Source organism: Astyanax mexicanus, chromosome 17, assembly GCF_023375975.1.
Source record: "Astyanax mexicanus isolate ESR-SI-001 chromosome 17, AstMex3_surface, whole genome shotgun sequence".
Taxonomy (NCBI): domain Eukaryota; kingdom Metazoa; phylum Chordata; class Actinopteri; order Characiformes; family Acestrorhamphidae; genus Astyanax; species Astyanax mexicanus.
The window spans coordinates 27,725,352-27,747,273 of NC_064424.1; the positions used below are offsets into that span (position 1 = coordinate 27,725,352).

The 21,922-nt window shown below is 36.0% G+C and overlaps 1 protein-coding gene across 4 annotated transcripts; it reads right to left on the reverse strand.

Annotated features, from left to right (window-relative positions):
• Positions 1-3,542: 3,542 nt before the first annotated feature.
• LOC111197430 (sterile alpha motif domain-containing protein 3) lies at positions 3,543-21,240 on the reverse strand. 4 transcript variants are annotated; one of them, XM_049466609.1, is made up of 10 exons: positions 20,896-21,202; positions 9,263-9,353; positions 6,319-6,448; positions 5,899-6,081; positions 5,694-5,781; positions 5,445-5,609; positions 5,126-5,344; positions 4,878-5,043; positions 4,519-4,598; positions 3,543-4,434 (listed from the first exon to the last, which is right to left on the reverse strand). In XM_049466609.1, exons 2-10 carry the CDS (start codon positions 9,348-9,350, stop codon positions 4,138-4,140), a joined length of 1,416 nt encoding a protein of 471 aa, XP_049322566.1. In that variant the 5' UTR covers positions 9,351-9,353; positions 20,896-21,202; the 3' UTR covers positions 3,543-4,137. The 4 variants fall into 4 exon arrangements, with proteins under 4 accessions (XP_049322566.1, XP_049322567.1, XP_049322564.1 ...); XM_049466610.1 differs by lacking the exons at positions 9,263-9,353; positions 20,896-21,202 and adding an exon at positions 6,808-8,425; XM_049466607.1 differs by lacking the exons at positions 3,543-4,434; positions 4,519-4,598; positions 4,878-5,043; ... (2 more) ...; positions 5,694-5,781; positions 5,899-6,081 and having other exon boundaries at positions 6,319-9,353; positions 20,896-21,240.
• Between the last annotated feature and the right edge of the window lie 682 nt (positions 21,241-21,922).

The following is a 21,922-nucleotide window of genomic DNA, read 5'->3' on the forward strand; positions in this document are numbered from 1 at the left end:
TTGCTGCACAAACCAGCACAAACGTAGCACTAACCAATGGAAATATTTTTATTCCATTTCTGATTATATGAGGGGCCAGCTTCACACCTATTCAATATTTTTTTTCCCTAATAAGTCAATAACAATAACAGCACAAATGTTCATTTTTGCTGCACAAACCAGCACAAACGTAGCACTAACCAATGAGACCACTTTCGTGCGATTTGGCCACAAATGAGGGGCTGGGTTACATAACAGGTGAGAAAATTAAATGTTTAATATCTCAAAAACGATAACAGCACATACGTTAATTTTTGCTGCACAAACCAGCACAAACGTAGCACTAACCAATGGAAATATTTTTATTTCATTTCTAATGATATGAGGGGCCAGCTTCACTGAGGTAGAACCGCTCCCTCTTATAACTGGCACCTGCTATGTAGCCTAAGGTATTTTGAAGTGTAAAATAACGTGTAAAAATAATGAAAGGTTTGCTTAATTGACAATTAGCAAATCTTTACTTCTCAGTTTCTTTTACAGCTAACCCATAATTATTATCTACTTCGTTGACAATGTCAGACTTCAATAAAAGACCCCATACCAGAACCGAAATATCACTTTCCTAATAACAAACTGAACGCAGCAAAAAAAAAAAAAAAGGCTTTTTAAGGCACGTACCTTGTCTAATTTGTTTCTTTATGGTGAGTGCTCAAAATATTTGAAAACACACCAGAACTACACAAATGCGTCTCTCAACACATAAACAAACAAACATATTTTAAACAAATAACAATCAGTGGAATGGCAAAGCATCATGGTAGTAGTCCTATGTCACAGTATTAGCATGTCACTGTGTTGGTCAGTGATTGTGCTTTGTGGCTTAATGGGAGTTGCCAAGAACCCCTCCCTCCTAATAATTGGTACCTGCCACTTAGCCAAAGGTGTGTAAAAGAGTTTGTAAAATAATGTGTAAACTTCCCAATTTCCCTTGAAGTGGACCCACATTTTTTGACTAATCTTTAGATTTTTACTGCAATCCTTTTAAAGCTAGCTAGTACTCTAACAGCTGCAATTATTCACCAGCAAGCTAGCTAGCTAGCTTTCCCAGCTTAGCTAACTATAGCTAACTGCTCAGTGGATACCTATGAAAGCTGACATTAACTATGCAGATGAAAGCCTAAAATATGTTTCATTTTCACATTTTCACAGCCTGTTTACAGCATGAGTAATGATAATATGTTGCTATATTTAGGCTATTTTTTCTGTCTGTTCAGACTAATTGAAATCTCTGGAAGTCTTCAGAGAAAAAAGATCTGAGATCTGAGCCACATTGAGGAAAAAAAATCAGATTTGAGTCACTTTAGCTTGGTAATGTGAACCACAATCAGTCCATCATTGGTTAGATGTTGAGAAAGCAAAAACCTTAAAAAAATGTGTTTTTCCTTCACAACAAACCAGTGGCCAGTTTGAAGACTGTGCATATGAGGGCCTTTAGGAAACTCTACTTTCTGTACTTTCTTACCTTTAATGTGTGCAGCGACAATCTGGCAATCTTCTACCAGTCTGTTGTTGCCAGTGCTGTCGTATTTGCTGCAGTCTGCTAGGGAGGAAAGGGACACGAGTAAGACAAGCTGATCAGGAAGTCTGGCTCAGTGCTGGTTGTGGTGGACAGAGCACTGCATCAGTTCACTGCTGTCCTGAACAACACATTGTATCGCCTTCACAATCTACTATACAGAGAGAGGTGACTTCCAGCCTTGCTGCAGCTAAGAACGGTACAGGAGATCATTTAACCCACAGCAATCACACTGTACAACTCTTCTCCACTCGACTATGTCTTTTTAGCTACTGGTACTTTATCCATTAATATCCACTCTTCAGTCACTGTATACAGCACTCATTAACTCATATATTATTTACATATTCCTCAAGGAATGTTTACAATGCATACTTTACCTGTCATAATGTTTGCAGTGAACAGACATTTTAGATTACTTTTGGGTTTGGTAGATGTCATTACAATTGTATTTTTGGAGAGTCCTTTATATTATTATTAGATTTAAATTTATACAATGCTATCTTTGTAATTGTTGTACACTGCGTTACTGTTATTAGTGAAACTCTTATCTATCTATGCCTTTTTTTATAAGATGTATTATATGTTCGATTCTTTTTTTTTATTATGATATGCCCATCAGAGCTACTTAATATAACTAGTTGATTGCTGTTTTTTAAACTTCTCTCTATCAGTAAAAGTCATCATGTGCATTTAGATTTGATTTAATTATTTGTCAGTTCTGCAGATTCTTTAGAGAGAAATGTATAAATGTGCTTTACATGTTGTGACAACTTATTCAACACTGTAAATGTAATGCCTTGCAATTACATTTTGCAATTACATGTAATTGTATACAATTACAATGCAATAAATGAATGCCTAGATATTTTTGGATGTAGGGTAATGTAGAAATAAACATTTGAAAAATACACCAAAGCCAGTAAAAATCAGTTCAACATATTCAATATTCAAGGGAACAGCGCCATCAAGTGGAACAGATTTGATATATATATTTTTTTATATATATTTTATTATTTTTTTTATTTTTTATTTTGCTATAATGAACCCCGCCTACGAGATGCGGGGAGGGGAACTGTGATGATGTTGCTTGGGGTACAGTTCAGAACAGCTTGAGACGGTTCTCAAGCCAGGTCCCCCCTGCAGCTAGGTGAGTAATGAAGATGAGTGATTAAGATGAGGGTGGTGATGGGGTGGAGGCGCGTGCGAGGTCGAAAGTCACGTAGGTGAGCAGCTGGAAGGTATATATATAGGACCAGGGGGTAGGAGCTCGGTAAATTGAGGCGTGGTTCATCCCAAAATTATGTTAATTCTTAACAACACTTATATAAAAATAGCTAAATGAATACATTTTAAGTGAAGGTTAATATATATGTGTAACAATGACAACAAAAATAATAAAAGACATAGTGCGAGTAAAAGACACAGTATAATCTGCATACAGCTCTACACAGGAACTGAGGTGGAGATTCGAGCCTTTAGTCTATTTTTATCAGCTCCGTTGGAGAGAGAAGGTTTAATTTATTTTTATCACCTGAGACACAAACTTACCTTGGAGTGCCAGGACAGCAAGCTATAGTCACAGCTCTTAAAATCACATTTCCAGCACCAGACATTTCTGCATGTGAAGCTCAATCGCAATTATGTTATGCAGGAATAGCCTGTCTGAATGGCCTAAAAGCAACAGTCAGTTTTACTACACACTTAGAAAAAAGGGTTCTATATAGTACCTAAAAAGGGATCTTTGGCTCGTAACAATAGTGGAACCCTTTTTGGTGCTATATAGCACCCTTTTCAAAGGGTTCTAAATAGCACCCTATGAAAAGGGTTCTATATAGAACCCTTAATGGTGCTATATAGAACACTTTTTAAAGGTGGTGCTATCAGCAAACATGTACTGCCCTTTTCTTGATGTAATACAAATACTATAAAACATAAATATACAATTGTATTGCTTAGAACACAACAAAATAGACAGGTAACGGTATAATCATAGCAAATTATTGCATTTATTGTGTTAATTCATATAAACAATTAATCTTTAGTCAATATATCAAAATTACATTTGTCCATGCAGAAAGTGAGGCTTTTTAATGTTGTGTGAAGTTGAAATGTTTTGTGATGTCCAAAACTCCAGCAGCAGTGCTGTGCTAAGAATAATTAGGAGGACAATAAATAATGCAGACTACAGACTGTATAAAAGTATAAAAGTACAAGGAAATAAAAAGGTAAGGATACTGAAAGAGAGAATTGGATACTTGTGTAAATGTAACAATAAAAAAGCTCATCCTTTTTAAATTCAAGTACTTATGTGCATGACTAAAATCACCAAAAATACAAGGCTAAACTAAACTAAACCATGGCATTTGCCCATTCAATGCATATAGCATCGGTGTGGGGGTGGGGTTAAGTGCAGCATTTATAGTTCTAAAATAAACACATATGGAAATACAACAAACCTGAAATATGCTGGATGTTACACTAAATGTAGCAAAATGATAAACTATTAAATGCATTTAATTAAACAGCAATTAAACTGCTGTGAGAAGTCCTTCATTCTACACAGCTCTTATTTACACAATCTACTCACAGAGAGAATTGAATACTCGTTTCAGTGTAATTGGAAGAAATTTCTCTTCTTTCATTTTAAACACAAATGCTTCAAGGAATGTAAGAGTTTTTTTAAGTCCCTTAGGATACTCCACTCCGAAGACAAAGTAGGTGCTGAACAGTACACAGAGGGCAAGGGAGATGTCTGTGCAGTCTTCCACTATGATTTCCTTGTCCATGGTGACTTTCACCAAACTGTGCTGCAAGGGCACTCCCTCCTTACACCCACTCAGGATAATCTGTGGTGTGACCACCTGGGATGTGCCTGACTACACAAAACAGAAAATTACCATTGCTGTAAAAGAGATAAATACATCAACATGTAACTCATTTGAGTTTTTAAAGAAACTTACTTCCTCAAATGCGAAGAGAAGTGAGGCATCCTCACTGAACAGAGACGGAAGGCACAGGATGGCTGTCTCCAACTGCAGACCTATGATCAATAAAAAATAATTATGGACTCAACACTGTCCACTCACTGCCCACTCTATTAGACACTTCCTATACAGAGGAACAGATGGACTACTACCAGTAATTATAAAACTACATAGTGCTTGTATATGATCAGTTACAAACAAGGGGTGGTCATAGTATTCTGACATGATGTATACCTCATTTGGATATTTACCATGTATATTTATCAAAATCAATCATTGTACAAAATAGTGTAATGCTTTTTTTTAAATTATGGTTGTACTATGATAATTCTTACCTTTTTTTACTGCACCTTCCTGACAGTCTTCAATGGTCTCCAGACATCTCTTTATTATGGTGGAGTGTGACGCTCGCAGTAAAATCATGGGGGCCATTTTGTTTAGCACTAAAGTGACTTGCTTGTCTACATCGATGTGTTGAAGAGCTTTCATTTCCAAAAGCAGCTGTTGGAAGTTCAAGAACAAAGGTGTCAGCATGTAACAAAATGTGTTAATTGCAAACTGACCAAGGCAAAAAAAAACATACGATTTCAGGAAGCCTGAGGCAAGGGAATTCCATCAAAATCTCTCTTGTAGGATGAGAGAGGATATATGTCCTTCGGTACTCTCTTGTCTTTGTCATTTGCTCTTGCAGGAACATCATATCCGGGCGAATTTTCTTTACCTCTTCAGCCATAGTCTTCACAATTTCAGTAATGTTTCTTTCCTCCACACACACTTCTTCTGTTGCAGTAGGACCATTAACCTGAATTAATACATTCACCATAAACTGTCACGATAGACAATAAATAATAGTGAAATGTAAGATCTACACAGATACAGTGCGTGGGTTCTTTTGTACTTACAGGGGTTCTCACTGCATTAAGTGGTATTTGGACAACCTCAGATGTACGTTTTCTGCCAGAACCTGTAATGGAAAACTTTCTTCTCATTCTGGCCACTTCTTCATCACTGACCAAGGGACGTCTTTCCTTTTTAAATTTGTTCTTTAAGGACTCATGCAAAGCATCCTAATAATCAGAAAAATGAGGCACCAACGTAAAGCCATTTACACCAACATCTGCAAAGAAAAAAGTTTATTGTTAAATACTTACATAACCTGATCCAAAGTTCTCTTTCAGGTATGGGTATACAGTTATGAGTGAAGACAACAACTCAACATACTGGTGATGTGTTGGGTACCTTGGATAAGATGCAAAAAATATTATAAATATTACAGAACTTTTAAATTGATTATTTGACCTGGATTATAACATTTACAAATGTTGGCACGTTGTGTATTTAAAAAAAAGTACTTACAAAGTTTTACTAGACAGATGGTCAAAGAGAGCCTGTAGTAGTAGGGTCCTTGTTTTTGACTTCCTTGAGCTTTTGAGTTCATGGTCTCTTCTCTCCAGTGCAGCCAACAACAATGGGGGAAAGGCAATATGAGATGAATCCCGTGCTCTTGAGTCACGTCTTTGTACGTCTACCATCAAAGGTCTACGATAAAATATACAAATGTTACAAAATTATAATTATTTATTTCAGTAGAGTTTGCAGACTTGTAAATAAACAGTGAGAACTGAATTACATTAACACTGGACAAATGTGTGATGCCACTGTACAGTATAGAACTGGGTATCATCAATGATTTATTGAATCGACTTGATTTTAAGAATCTTTTTTTTTTTCACACCTAGTACAGTACAGTATAAATTTTGGCAGAATAGAACTTACCTGTGTGCTTCACTTGTTTTCAGTTTTTCCAGAAGAGACATAAAAACGGCCTGTTTTTTAATTATGGGTATGAGTCTCTCTGCCATTCGCTCTGTGAAAACACCTAAAGTTGCTCCGTCAATCTCATGCTCTAAGGGGAAAAAAAAAAAGTTATATTTTACACCTTACTGAAGAACATTAAATTTCATAATTTCATACAAATGTCACACTGCTATAGTAAAACTTTAGTCTGTTAACAGTTTTCATAGTCTTTAATATAGCTTTTCATTAGCTAGGTGATTTTAAGGTGATGGTTAACACATTGTCTAAGCAGTATGATATTTATTTAAAAAAAAAAAATCATAAAATCGCAAAATAATCCAAAATTCAATTTTGCAATGTACTAAATGTGCTAGTTCTGTAGCTTTGCGTGTGCTGACTACTCAGTTTGGCTAGTCTGTATGTACTTCAGTGCAAGTGTCTTTTACTTAAGATTAAGTTATTTCTCACAGGACGATGATGCAGGGTGATGTAAAGGTCATCCTTCTCATCAGCGTAACAGTCAAGGGGATGATAGTCCACTTCTTCACCAGGGTTCACAACCATCCAATGGGTAGTTGACTTCACACCATAGGCATGTAAATGTTCTGAATAGTGAGAACTTTGGTAAATCCTACCACACAATTTCCACTCCTCATGAAACTTGATTATGTAAATCAGTTTCAAAAAAACTGGAATCTCCTCTGCATGCAAAAGGTCCAGAATGTAGAAATCACCGACTTTGTATTGGACTCTGTCATGCTCCAATTGTTTCGCTTTCCACACAGATTCTGCTAAGTTTGCAGAATCACTTGCAACAATTTCCATTAGTGGAGCCGGGAGTGCTCTTAGAGGTATTTTGGTCACATTATCTGGAACTACTTCTGAATTGGTGGTACTAGACTGGGACTCCCAACACTGTCTCATTTGGTAGCGCTTTGCAAGAGTTTTAGCAATATTTTGGTAGTTGTTGACTACAGATGAGAGTCGTTTGAAATACAGGTGCTTTGCCTCATATCGAAGACACCAGTGTGCCCTCAGAGGTCCAAAATTCTCTATCAGTCGTGGATAGTGAACCAAGTAATGGATCTTTGGTATGAAATCATCTGGAAACGATCTTTGAAAACTTGTCAGAAAGTCTGTTATTAGAGCCGTCAGAGGACTTAGCCAACTTGTTTTTATGACCGGTGCAAGAAGGATGTCACATACTGATCGCAATAAAAGATAGAGATCCCAGTGGGTATTCCGTTTAGGAACAAAGTTTCCTATTAGAAAAGGAAGAAGACGAAACAATACAAGCTTTTCAACAGCTTTTCCTTGAATTCCACTTCCCTGCAGGACTGTCTGTCTCAAAAACACTGGCTTGTGTGTAACATCATTTTGTCCAAAAGGGAACTCTTGTAGTCGTTCATTCAACTGCTGAATCGTGATAAGTTTATCACTGTTGAGTTTCTTTAAGACTAGCCGTGTAACATGTGGAATTACACCCTCTAAAACATCGTGCATGAGGTCTGGTGGAAAAGATTCAGTCACCTCAAAATGAGGAATTTTTTCAAATGGACAATGTCCAGCAACACCATAGAGACTTTTTGAATTTTCAACTGCTAAATGGCTTTTGTGATCATCAGAGGTCCGACGAATGCAAGACGCCTCATCAATTGCATTATGCATGTTGTCATGATGGCACATACAGAATCGACAAATAAAGCCATGACTAAAACATGTATTGAAACCAGCAAGAGAATGGGCAGAGAGGTTGTCAGCTGAAATGGAAAAAAGCACTCCTTTGAAAACATGAGTTTGGTCATCAACACTGACTGATATTCCCTTCAATTGCAGCTCTATGAGATCACAGATGAGCGGCTGAAGAATGGGCTCATAGCCATATTTCTGTAACAGCTTGTTTCGGACTAAAACAGCGACGTGTATGTTCTTAAGTTGTGAGCGGTACTTCAGAGGTAGATTTCCAACCACAAAATAAAAACAGGCTATCTTATGAATCAGTTTTTTTGAACCAAGTGTATTCAAAATTTCAAACTCATCTGTGTACAATTGCAGTGTCAACAACTTGTCAGACTTGTTGCAACCAAGCAGCGCTTGTTTCTTCTGAAAAAAAGACCCATCAGTGAAATCGGTTAATGCCGCTCCATCAGAAACTCTCTTCTCCTGTACAAAGAAAAACACTTCTTTTCTGTTTAAAATATGACTTAGAACTTCCAAAATAGGTATGTATTGAAAAGTGTCCTTTTTCCCGCTCTGGTCAGTTCCAAGAATGTACTCAACAGGTTGAACCAATCCAAACTCTTTTATGCAATATCGTTCAAACTGATAGTCTGATGTAACATGCTCAAAGCACTTTCCAAATAAATTGTCTTCAATTAGGACTTTAAGATCTGAACGTCTTTCAAGCTCTGTGTGCTCTTCTTGAAGACAAGTCTTTAGCAGAGCTCGATACTGTTCATTGAACAACTCGATTAAACTTTTAACCTCCTGTGAAATACTTTGGGTAACAGTCTTAGGAATTATGTGTTTTTCTTGCAGCTTTAAACAAAACAGGCCAAAGTGTTTCTGGACATTTTCTGTAAAATGGCTTAATTTATCAGACAGCAATTCTGTATGGACAATTTCATCACAATCTTCCTCAACATCTTCAATTTCATACTGCAGCTTGTGCTCTTCATCCAAGTTCCTTTTGACTGATTTATGTTTGCGGAAAATATGAACCTTGAAAGAACTTATTTTCTTGTAAACATTAGGGCATCCATTGTCAAGTCCGCATCTGACAGAGAAGTTAGGTTCATTCTCATGAAAATACTGTAAATGTCTTAAATATTTTGATAATGAATATTTCTTAACAGAGCAACTGGGACAATAGTACATGGACCAGGGTGTTCCTTTAGAATCTAGTTAATGAGGTGGATCTCACCCATAAAAACATTAGAGAATTCTCCCAAATTGTTTCTCTCTAGCCACTGGCATACTTCAGCAGGTTTCCAGGATATGTAGTCACTCATTGTCTAGAAACAGAGAAAAAAAGAAGAAAAAAGAAAACATAAAATGACTGAAATTGCCATTTTGTTTATTGTCAGGCTCACGCAAATTATGTTTTTAGTCATATTCAGAGAAAAAATATTCTAAAACCCTTACTGTACAAACAAAAACTAAAAATACTATGACATTAACCAAACATCAATTCTTTCATACATCTTGGAAAGTAAAACTACTGAGCCCCTAAAGGGACGTGGTGTATTTTTTTTTTTTTACATAGAAAGTGGTGAGCACCGCTTACTAAGTCGTGAGCACCACATACTAACTCGTGAGCACCAGATAACGGTAGCTAGCAAGCTATAGTTTAAACTGGCATATGTTCCACAGTGTAATGTGATTAACTAGCTAGCTTAGCTAATGTTATCTATATTTCATTGTGAAATGTTTTAGCTAACGATAGCCAGCTAACTCTTATTAGATGTGCACAGAAAGAGCTTTTGGGCGCGGGCACGCGGACACACACACACACACACAATCCAGTTATCAAAATCATATTTATTTAGCTGCCATGTGTGATCAAATGTAGGCTGCTTTTACAAAGATCTAGCTTGCTAACCTATTGCTAGCTAATTTAGCTTAGCTTTAAGGCTTTCATTGCTCTCTGTACAATATATGGTAGGCTACGAGGCTGAAGTTGGTTTGATATTCGCAGCTCCAGATTCGGTTGGCTCGATATTCGCAGCCTCGTATTCCCCGGCTGAAGTTGGTTTGATATTCGCAGCTGCCGCTTCACTGAACCACCGTGAACTAAAGGGAGCGTTCACAAACACCCGCTGTTTATATTAAACACCTCACAGATCAACACTGAAGGAGATAGAATGAAGAAAAGCAGTTCATCTGTTTATTAACAATGTAAATATACAATATATTATTAAATATAATTTTGTGTATTGTAAAATATTTATTTTAATTACTGAATTTATAATTATATATTACAATAAATAATTAAATATATAATTAATAAAATTATATTTTAAAAGCCATTGCGCTCAAAAAATATGAGGCAGATGTTCAAGTGTGATTTTGAAGAACTTTTTCATGTTGGGCCAGACCAAATACACATGATCTGAAGAGTACTAGTCTTCTTCTTTAAGGAAAACCTGGAATTAGCCTGGCCCGAGCTGATTTTATACTTTAAAATGAACTGGCAAACTTTGAAAGACTTTTTCATCTTGGGCCAGAACACATAAACATCAGATGAAGAGAACTACTCTCCCACTTTGAGGGAAACCTGGAATTAGCCTGGCCCGAGCTGATTTTATACTTTAAAATGAACTGGCAACATAGCATACCAATCAATAATGCACAATTTTTTTATGTAAAGCTGATGTTCTAGTGTGATTTTGAAGGACTTTTTCATCTTGGGCCAGACCAAATACACATGATCTGAAGAGTACTAGTCTTCTACTTTAAGAAAAACCTGGAATTAGCCTGGCCCAAGCTGATTTTATACTTTAAAATGAACTGGCAACATGGCCTACCGATCCATAATGCACAATTTTTTTATGTAAAGCTGATGTTCTAGTGTGATTTTGAAGGACTTTTTAATCTTGGGCCGGAACAAATACACATGATCTGAAGAGAACTAGTCTTCTACTTTAAGGAAAACCTGGAATTAGCCTGGCCCGAGCTGATTTTATACTTTAAAATGAACTGGCAACATAGCATACCGATCCATAATGCACAATTTTTTTATGTAAAGCTGATGTTCCAGTGTGATTTTGAAGGACTTTTTCATATTGGGCCAGACCAAATACACATGATCTAAAGAGTAATAGCCTTCTACTTTAGGGAAAGCCTGGAATTAGCCTGGCCCAAGCTGATTTTATACTTTAAAATTAACTGGCAACATGGCCTACCGATTCATAATGCACAAAAAAATTGAAAATAAAGCTGATGTTCTAGTGTGATTTTGAAGGACTTTTTAATCTTGGGCCAGCACAAATACACATGATCTAAAGAGTACTAGTCTTCTACTTTAAGGAAAACCTGGAATTAGCCTGGCCCGAGCTGATTTTATACTTTAAAATTAACTGGCAACATGGTATAACGAGCCATTTTGCACAAAAAAGCCACTGTTCCAGTACAATTTTGAAGAATTTTTTAATCTTGGGCCAGAACAAATACACATGATCTGAAGAGAACTAGTCTTCTACTTTAAGGAAAACCTGGAATTAGCCTGGCCCGAGCTGATTTCATAGTTTAAAATGAACTGGCAACATAGCATACCAATCCATAATGCACAATTTTTTTTATGTAAAGCTGATGTTTTAGTGTGATTTTGAAGGACTTTTTAATCTTGGGCCAGATCAAATACACATGATCTGAAGAGTACTAGTCTTCTACTTTAAGGAAAACCTGGAATTAGCCTGGCCCAAGCTGATTTTATACTTTAAAATGAACTGGCAACATGGTATAACGAGCCATAATGCACAATTTTTTTATGTAAAGCTGATGTTCTAGTGTGATTTTGAAGGACTTTTTAATCTTGGGCTAGACCAAATACACATGATCTGAAGAGTACTAGTCTTCTTCCTTAAGGAAAACCTGGAATTAGCCTGGCCCGAGCTGATTTTATACTTTAAAATTAACTGGCAACATGGCCTACCGATCCATAATGCACAAAAAATTGAATATAAAGCTGATGTTCTAGTGTGATTTTGAAGGATCTTGGGCCAGAACAAATACACATGATCTGAAGAGAACTAGTCTTCTACTTTAAGGAAAACCTGGAATTAGCCTGGCCCGAGCTGATTTTATACTTTAAAATGAACTGGCAACATAGCATACCGATCCATAATGCACAATTTTTTTATGTAAAGCTGATGTTCCAGTGTGATTTTGAAGGACTTTTTCATATTGGGCCAGACCAAATACACATGATCTAAAGAGTAATAGCCTTCTACTTTAGGGAAAGCCTGGAATTAGCCTGGCCCAAGCTGATTTTATACTTTAAAATGAACTGGCAACATGGGCTACCGATTCATAATGCACAAAAAAATTGAATATAAAGCTGATGTTCTAGTGTGATTTTGAAGGACTTTTTAATCTTGGGCCAGAACAAATACACATGATCTGAAGAGTACTAGTCTTCTACTTTAAGAAAAACCTGGAATTAGCCTGGCCCAAGCTGATTTTATACTTTAAAATGAACTGGCAACATGGCCTACCGATCCATAATGCACAATTTTTTTATGTAAAGCTGATGTTCTAGTGTGATTTTGAAGGACTTTTTCATCTTGGGACAGATCAAATACACATGATCTGAAGAGAACTAGTCATCTACTTTAAGGAAAACCTGGAATTAGCCTGGCCCGAGCTGATTTTATACTTTAAAATGAACTGGCAACATAGCATACCGATCCATAATGCACAATTTTTTTTATGTAAAGCTGATGTTCCAGTGTGATTTTGAAGGACTTTTTCATATTGGGCCAGACCAAATACACATGATCTAAAAAGTAATAGCCTTCTACTTTAGGGAAAGCCTGGAATTAGCCTGGCCCAAGCTGATTTTATACTTTAAAATGAACTGGCAACATGTAATAACGATCCATAATGCACAAAGAAATTGAAAATAAAGCTGATGTTCTAGTGTGATTTTAAAGGACTTTTTAATCTTGGGCCGGAACAAATACACATGATCTGAAGAGAACTAGTCTTCTACTTTAAGGAAAACCTGGAATTAGCCTGGCCCGAGCTGATTTTATACTTTAAAATGAACTGGCAACATAGCATACCGATCCATAATGCACAATTTTTTTATGTAAAGCTGATGTTCCAGTGTGATTTTGAAGGACTTTTTCATATTGGGCCAGACCAAATACACATGATCTAAAGAGTAATAGCCTTCTACTTTAGGGAAAGCCTGGAATTAGCCTGGCCCAAGCTGATTTTATACTTTAAAATTAACTGGCAACATGGCCTACCGATTCATAATGCACAAAAAAATTGAAAATAAAGCTGATGTTCTAGTGTGATTTTGAAGGACTTTTTAATCTTGGGCCAGCACAAATACACATGATCTAAAGAGTACTAGTCTTCTACTTTAAGGAAAACCTGGAATTAGCCTGGCCCGAGCTGATTTTATACTTTAAAATTAACTGGCAACATGGTATAACGAGCCATTTTGCACAAAAAAGCCACTGTTCCAGTACAATTTTGAAGAATTTTTTAATCTTGGGCCAGAACAAATACACATGATCTGAAGAGAACTAGTCTTCTGCTTTAAGGAAAACCTGGAATTAGCCTTGCCCGAGCTGATTTCATAGTTTAAAATGAACTGGCAACATAGCATACCAATCCATAATGCACAATTTTTTTTATGTAAAGCTGATGTTTTAGTGTGATTTTGAAGGACTTTTTAATCTTGGGCCAGATCAAATACACATGATCTGAAGAGTACTAGTCTTCTACTTTAAGGAAAACCTGGAATTAGCCTGGCCCAAGCTGATTTTATACTTTAAAATGAACTGGCAACATAGCATACCGATCCATAATGCACAATTTTTTTTATGTAAAGCTGATGTTCCAGTGTGATTTTGAAGGACTTTTTCATATTGGGCCAGACCAAATACACATGATCTAAAGAGTAATAGCCTTCTACTTTAGGGAAAGCCTGGAATTAGCCTGGCCCAAGCTGATTTTATACTTTAAAATTAACTGGCAACATGGGCTACCGATTCATAATGCACAAAAAAATTGAATATAAAGCTGATGTTCTAGTGTGATTTTGAAGGACTTTTTAATCTTGGGCCAGACCAAATACACATGATCTAAAGAGTACTAGTCTTCTACTTTAAGGAAAACCTGGAATTAGCCTGGCCCAAGCTGATTTTGTACTTTAAAATGAACTGGCAACATGGAATACTGATCCATAATGCACATTTGTTTTTATGTAAAGCTGATGTTCTAGTGTGATTTTGAAGGACTTTTTAATCTTGGGCCAGACCAAATACACATGATCTGAAGAGTACTAGTCTTCTTCTTTAAGGAAAACCTGGAATTAGCCTGGCCCGAGCTGATTTTATACTTTAAAATGAACTGGCAACATAGCATACCGATCCATAATGCACAATTTCTTTTATGTAAAGCTGATGTTCCAGTGTGATTTTGAAGGACTTTTTCATATTGGGCCAGACCAAATACACATGATCTGAAGAGTACTAGTCTTCTTCTTTAAGGAAAACCTGGAATTAGCCTGGCCCGAGCTGATTTTATACTTTAAAATTAACTGGCAACATGGCCTACCGATCCATAATGCACAAAAAAATTTAATATAAAGCTGATGTTCTAGTGTGATTTTGAAGGACTTTTTAATCTTGGGCCAGACCAAATACACATGATCTAAAGAGTACTAGTCTTCTACTTTAAGGAAAACCTGGAAATAGCCTGGCCCAAGCTGATTTTATACTTTAAAATGAACTGGCAACATAGCATACCGATCCATAATGCATAATTTTTTTTATGTAAAGCTGATGTTCCAGTGTGATTTTGAAGGACTTTTTCATATTGGGCCAGACCAAATACACATGACCTAAAGAGTACTCGCCTTCTACTTTAGGGAAAGCCTGGAATTAGCCTGGCCCAAGCTGATTTTATACTTTAAAATTAACTGGCAACATGGCCTACCGATCCATAATGCACAAAAAAATTGAATATAAAGCTGATGTTCTAGTGTGATTTTGAAGGACTTTTTAATCTTGGGCCAGACCAAATACACATGATCTAAAGAGTACTCGTCTTCTACTTTAAGGAAAACCTGGAATTAGCCTGGCCCGAGCTGATTTTATACTTTAAAATGAACTGGCAACATGGAATACCGATCCATAATGCACAATTGTTTTTATGTAAAGCTGATGTTCTAGTGTGATTTTGAAGGACTTTTTAATCTTGGGCCAGACCAAATACACATGATCTAAAGAGTACTAGTCTTCTACTTTAAGAGAAACCTGGAATTAGCCTGGCCCAAGCTGATTTTATACTTTAAAATGAATTGGCAACATCGTATAACGAGCCATTTTGCACAAAAAAGCCACTGTTCCAGTACAATTTTGAAGAATCTTTTAATCTTGGGCCAGAACAAATACACATGATCTGAAGAGAACTAGTCTTCTACTTTAAGGAAAGCCTGGAATTAGCCTGGCCCGAGCTGATTTTGTACTTTAAAATGAACTGACAACATGGAATACCGATCCATAATGCACAATTGTTTTTATGTAAAGCTGATGTTCTAGTGTGATTTTGAAGGACTTTTTAATCTTGGGCCAGACCAAATAGACATGATCTAAAGAGTACTAGTCTTCTACTTTAGGGAAAGCCTGGAATGAGCCTGGCCCAAGCTGATTTTATACTTTAAAATTAACTGGCAACATGGCATACCGATCCATAAGGCACAAAAAAGTTTAATTTAAAGCTGATGTTCTAGTGTGATTTTGAAGGACTTTTTAATCTTGGGCCAGACCAAATACACATGATCTAAAGAGTAATAGCCTTCTACTTTAGGGAAAGCCTGGAATTAGCCTGGCCCGAGCTGATTTTATACTTTAAAATGAACTGGCAACATGGAATAACGATCCATAATGCACAAAGAAATTGAATATAAAGCTGATGTTCTAGTGTGATTTTGAAGGACTTTTTAATCTTGGGCCAGACCAAATAGACATGATCTAAAGAGTACTAGTCTTCTACTTTAGATAAAGCCTGGAATTAGCCTGGCCCAAGCTGATTTTATACTTTAAAATTAACTGGCAACATGGCATACCGATCCATAAGGCACAAAAAAGTTTAATTTAAAGCTGATGTTCCAGTGTGATTTTGAAGGACTTTTTAATCTTGGGCCAGACCAAATACACATGATCTGAAGAGTATCTGTCTTCTACTTTAAGAAAAACCTGGAATTAGCCTGGCCCAAGCTGATTTTATACTTTAAAATGAATTGGCAACATGGTATAACGAGCCATTTTGCACAAAAAAGCCACTGTTCCAGTACAATTTTGAAGATTTTTTTAATCTTGGGCCAGAACAAATACACATGATCTAAAGAGAACTAGTCTTCTACTTTAAGGAAAACCTGGAATTAGCCTGGCCCAAGCTGATTTTATACTTTAAAATTAACTGGCAACATAGCATACCAATCCATAATGCACAATTTTTTTTATGTAAAGCTGATGTTCTAGTGTGATTTTGAAGGACTTTTTAATCTTGGGCCAGACCAAATACACATGGTCTGAAGAGTACTAGTGTTCTTCTTTAAGGAAAACCTGGAATTAGCCTGGCCCGAGCTGATTTTATACTTTAAAATGAACTGGCAACATGGAATAACGATCCATAATGCACAAAGAAATTGAATATAAAGCTGATGTTCTACTGTGATTTTGAAGGACTTTTTAATCTTGGGCCAGAACAAATACTCATGATCTGAAGAGTACTAGTCTTCTTCTTTAAGGAAAACCTGGAATTAGCCTGGCCCGAGCTGATTTTATACTTTAAAATTAACTGGCAACATGGCCTACCGATCCATAATGCACAAAAAAAATTAATATAAAGCTGATGTTCTAGTGTGATTTTGAAGGACTTTTTATTCTTGGGCCGGAACAAATACACATGATCTGAAGAGAACTAGTCTTCTACTTTAAGGAAAACCTGGAATTAGCCTGGCCCAAGCTGATTTTATACTTTAAAATGAACTGGCAACATGGAATACCGATCCATAAAGCACAATTTTTTATGTAAAGCTGATGTTCCAGTGTGATTTTGAAGGACTTTTTCATCTTGGGCCAGGCCACATACACATGTTCTGAAGAGAACTAGTCTTCTACTTTAAGGAAAACCTGGAAATAGCCTGGCCCAATCTGATTTTATACTTTAAAATGAACTGGCAACATGGAATACCGATCCATAAAGCACAATTTTTTATGTAAAGCTGATGTTCCAGTGTGATTTTTAAGGACTTTTTCATCTTGGGCCAGGCCAAATACACATGATCTGAAGAGTAGTAGTCTTCTACTTTAAGGTAAACCTGGAATTAGCCTGGCCCAAACTGATTTTATACTTTAAAATGAACTGGCAACATGGTATAACGACCCATAATGCACATTTTTTTATGTAAAGCTGATGTTCTAGTGTGATTTTGAAGGACTTTTTAATCTTGGGCCAGACCAAATACACATGATCTGAAGAGAACTAGTCTTCTGCTTTAAGGAAAACTTGGAATTAGCCTGGCCCGAGCTGATTTTATCCTTTAAAATGAATTGGCAACATGACATGAAAGCCATTTTGCACAGAAATAATGAATATAAAGCATCGATTTTGAGAATACCAGAACTCTTCATCTCATGAGTATTTGGTCTGAAAAAAAAGTCCAAAATCATACTGGAATATCAGCTTTAAATAATTTTTTTTTTGTGCTGCCATGTTGCCAATTAATTGTGCAGTCTAAAATCAGCTCGGGCCAGGCAAATCCCAAAATTTCCTTAAAGTAGAAGACTAGTACTCTTTAGATGTGTATTTGGTCTGGCCCAAGATGAAAAAGTTCTTCAAAATCACACTAGAACATCAGCTTTACATAAAAAGAAAATTGTGCATTATGGATCGGTATGCTATGTTGCCAATTCATTTTAAAGTATAAAATCAGCTCGGGCCAAGCTACTTCCAGGTTTTCCTTAAAGAAGAAGACTAGTACTCTTCAGATCATGTGTATTTGGTCTGGCCCAAGATTAAAAAGTCCTTCAAAATCACACTGGAACATCAGCTTTATATTCAATTTTTTTGTGCCTTATGGATCGGTAGGCCATGTTGCCAGTTACTTTTAAAGTATAAAATCAGCTTGGGCCAGGCTAATTCCAGGCTTTCCCTAAAGTAGAAGACTAGTACTCTTTAGATCATGTGTATTTGGTCTAGCCCAAGATTAAAAAGTCCTTCAAAATCACACTAGAACATCAGCTTTACATAAAAACAATTGTGCATTATGGATCGGTATGCTATGTTGTCAGTTCATTTTAAAGTATAAAATCAGCTCGGGCCAGGCTAATTCCAGGTTTTCCTTAAAGAAGAAGACTAGTACTCTTCAGATCATGTGTATTTGTTCTGGCCCAAGATTAAAAAGTCCTTCAAAATCACAGTAGAACATCAGCTTTATATTCAATTTCTTTGTGCATTATGAATCGGTAGGCCATGTTGCCAGTTAATTTTAAAGTATAAAATCAGCTTGGGCCAGGCTAATTCCAGGCTTTCCCTAAAGTAGAAGGCTATTACTCTTTAGATCATGTGTATTTGGTCTGGCCCAATATGAAAAAGTCCTTCAAAATCACACTGGAACATCAGCTTTACATAAAAAAATTGTGCATTATGGATCGGTATGCTATGTTGCCAGTTCATTTTAAAGTATAAAATCAGCTCGGGCCAGGCTAATTCCAGGTTTTCCTTAAAGTAGAAGACTAGTTCTCTTCAGATCATTTGTATTTGTTCCGGCCCAAGATTAAAAAGTCCTTCAAAATCACACTAGAACATCAGCTTTACATAAAAAAATTGTGCATTATGGATCGGTAGGCCATGTTGCCAGTTCATTTTAAAGTATAAAATCAGCTTGGGCCAGGCTAATTCCAGGTTTTTCTTAAAGTAGAAGACTAGTACTCTTCAGATCATGTGTATTTGGTCTGGCCCAAGATGAAAAAGTCCTTCAAAATCACACTAGAACATCAGCTTTACATAAAAAAATTGTGCATTATTGATTGGTATGCTATGTTGCCAGTTCATTTTAAAGTATAAAATCAGCTCGGGCCAGGCTAATTCCAGGTTTCCCTCAAAGTGGGAGAGTAGTTCTCTTCATCTGATGTTTATGTGTTCTGGCCCAAGATGAAAAAGTCTTTCAAAGTTTGCCAGTTCATTTTAAAGTATAAAATCAGCTCGGGCCAGGCTAATTCCAGGTTTTCCTTAAAGAAGAAGACTAGTACTCTTCAGATCATGTGTATTTGGTCTGGCCCAACATGAAAAAGTTCTTCAAAATCACACTTGAACATCTGCCTCATATTTTTTGAGCGCAATGGCTTTTAAAATATAATTTTATTAATTATATATTTAATTATTTATTGTAATATATAATTATAAATTCAGTAATTAAAATAAATATTTTACAATACACAAAATTATATTTAATAATATATTGTATATTTACATTGTTAATAAACAGATGAACTGCTTTTCTTCATTCTATCTCCTTCAGTGTTGATCTGTGAGGTGTTTAATATAAACAGCGGGTGTTTGTGAACGCTCCCTTTAGTTCACGGTGGTTCAGTGAAGCGGCAGCTGCGAATATCAAACCAACTTCAGCCGGGGAATACGAGGCTGCGAATATCGAGCCAACCGAATCTGGAGCTGCGAATATCAAACCAACTTCAGCCTCGTTGGTAGGCTTGGGTTAAAGTAGCCGCTGTGTTTGGTGTTTGGTGTGTGTGTGTGTGTGTGCCCAAAAGCTTTTCTGTGCACATCCTATAAGAGTAAGCTGGCTAACGTTAGTTAACATTTCCCACTGAAAAAAAAGTAGTTACCATTAGCTAACATAGCTAATGTTAGCTAATACATTCCCCACTGAAATAAAGTAGTTACCATTAGCTAACGTTAGCTAAAACATTTCACGATGAAATATGGATAACATTAGCTAACCTAGCTAGTTAATCACATTACACTGTGGAAAAATGTGGCCAGTTTAAACTATAGCTTGCTAGCTACCATTATCTGGTGCTCACGACTTAGCAAGTGGTGCTCACGACTTAGTAAGTGGTGCTCACCACTTAGTAAGCAGTACTCACCACTTTCTACGTAAAAAAAAAAAAAATACACCACGTCCCTTTAGGGGCTCCGTATAAAACACTGACTACTGCTAAAAAGAAACTATTTTACATTTGATATCTTCACTGAAACAAAACATACTTACCATTGTAATTAATACAATTATTTTTAGCTTTTTAGACTTTTGAAACACAACAAAAATCCAAAAATCCTTTGCTAGCCTAATAAACATATTTTCTCAACTAGCTAACTAGCTAGCTAGGTTATCTACCAAGCTAGCTCGCTAAAAATCCAATGGTAGTGACTATATTTAACAGCAACTCCATGCGACATAACATTAATTTTGCTTTGTTACATCTATTCTTTATATAGTTTATTGTAATTATGTGTAAAAACCTTGTTTGCTATGTAGCTGGCTAGCTAGCTACACAGGTAGGTTAGCTAAGAGGTCTGACAACTAAGAAGCTAGTCTAGCTACATCTAAATACTTGCCTAGCAACTGCATAGTTAGCTAGCTAGCTAGCTAGCTAGCGTAAGCTAACGTTGGTTAGCTGTCGTCAAGTCAAACTAAAGAAATAAAATAAATCGTTATCTAATTATTTCACTGTTTGAGAACGTAACTAGCCATTCTCACATGAATGTTTACCCGTGAAGTGTAGCCGCTGGTTCAAAACCTTGTGATTAAACGACTGCTTGTGTGACACGTTAATACTGTAGACTTACCTCAGAGTGAAGAAAGAAGGCCAGTGGCACGAGCTGTGGCGCTGGTTAACCTGCACTGCCGCTGAGAGAGAGAGTATCCGCGCGCCATTAGAGAGAAACTGATTCAGAACAGCTAACTGATTCTTAAAAGAGTTGACTCCGTTAAGCACAGTGGCAGGCTTAACCTGTCATGAATCAATGGGGAGGAATATTCTCTTTTACTGCAGTTTCAGTCTCCCTGCTCTTTTTTAAAGCTGCTAAAGACACTAATATTTAATATAAAAATGTGTTCTGAAGCTTAAAAAAGTTTTTTTTCTGAAAAAATCTAAATTATACATTATAATCTTAAATTATTCTCTTGACACAATAGTTTTAGCTATTATAAACCACACAATTACAAAACACTAGTAATAATAACACTAATAATAATAATAATAATAAGAAGAAGAATTAATAATAATAATAATAATAATAATAATAATAATAATAATAATAATAATAATAATTATTATTATTATTATTATTATTATTATTGAAGTTATTATTGATATTGTGTTGTGTATAATAAACACACATGCTCATAATTATACAATAGCACACAACAATAACAACAACCATAAAATAATTTTGTTAAACTAAATTATTATTATTTGTATTTTATTTTTTACATTATTATTATATTTAGTAATAATAAAAAAACTAAATCTAAACCAAAACATACATGACCACCACAGTTAGTACTTGCACAATTTGAATAATGCACATACAAAGAACCCCTTACTGAACCCCAAAGAACCCGTAAGGCATTCAAAGGGTTCTTTGAGTGTTAATGGTTCTATGTAGAACCATTACCTTCACCAAAGAACCTTTGAAGAACCCTTTTTTTTAAGAGTGTACTTATCCAGATAAAAAGAATTAAAAGAATAATTTGAAAATACATAATCTCAGTTAATAAATGCTTTCCTCGATGTATTAAATGTTTTCCTCTGTCTTTTACATTTACCAGGTGTGTGCAATTCTGTCATCAAAGCTAAATGTGGCTACTTAG

Excerpts from the sequence above, each read along its gene's own strand:
- LOC111197430 (XM_049466607.1), bottom strand. The coding sequence starts at position 9,216 with ATGTACTATTGTCCCAGTTGCTCTGTTAAGAAATATTCATTATCAAAA.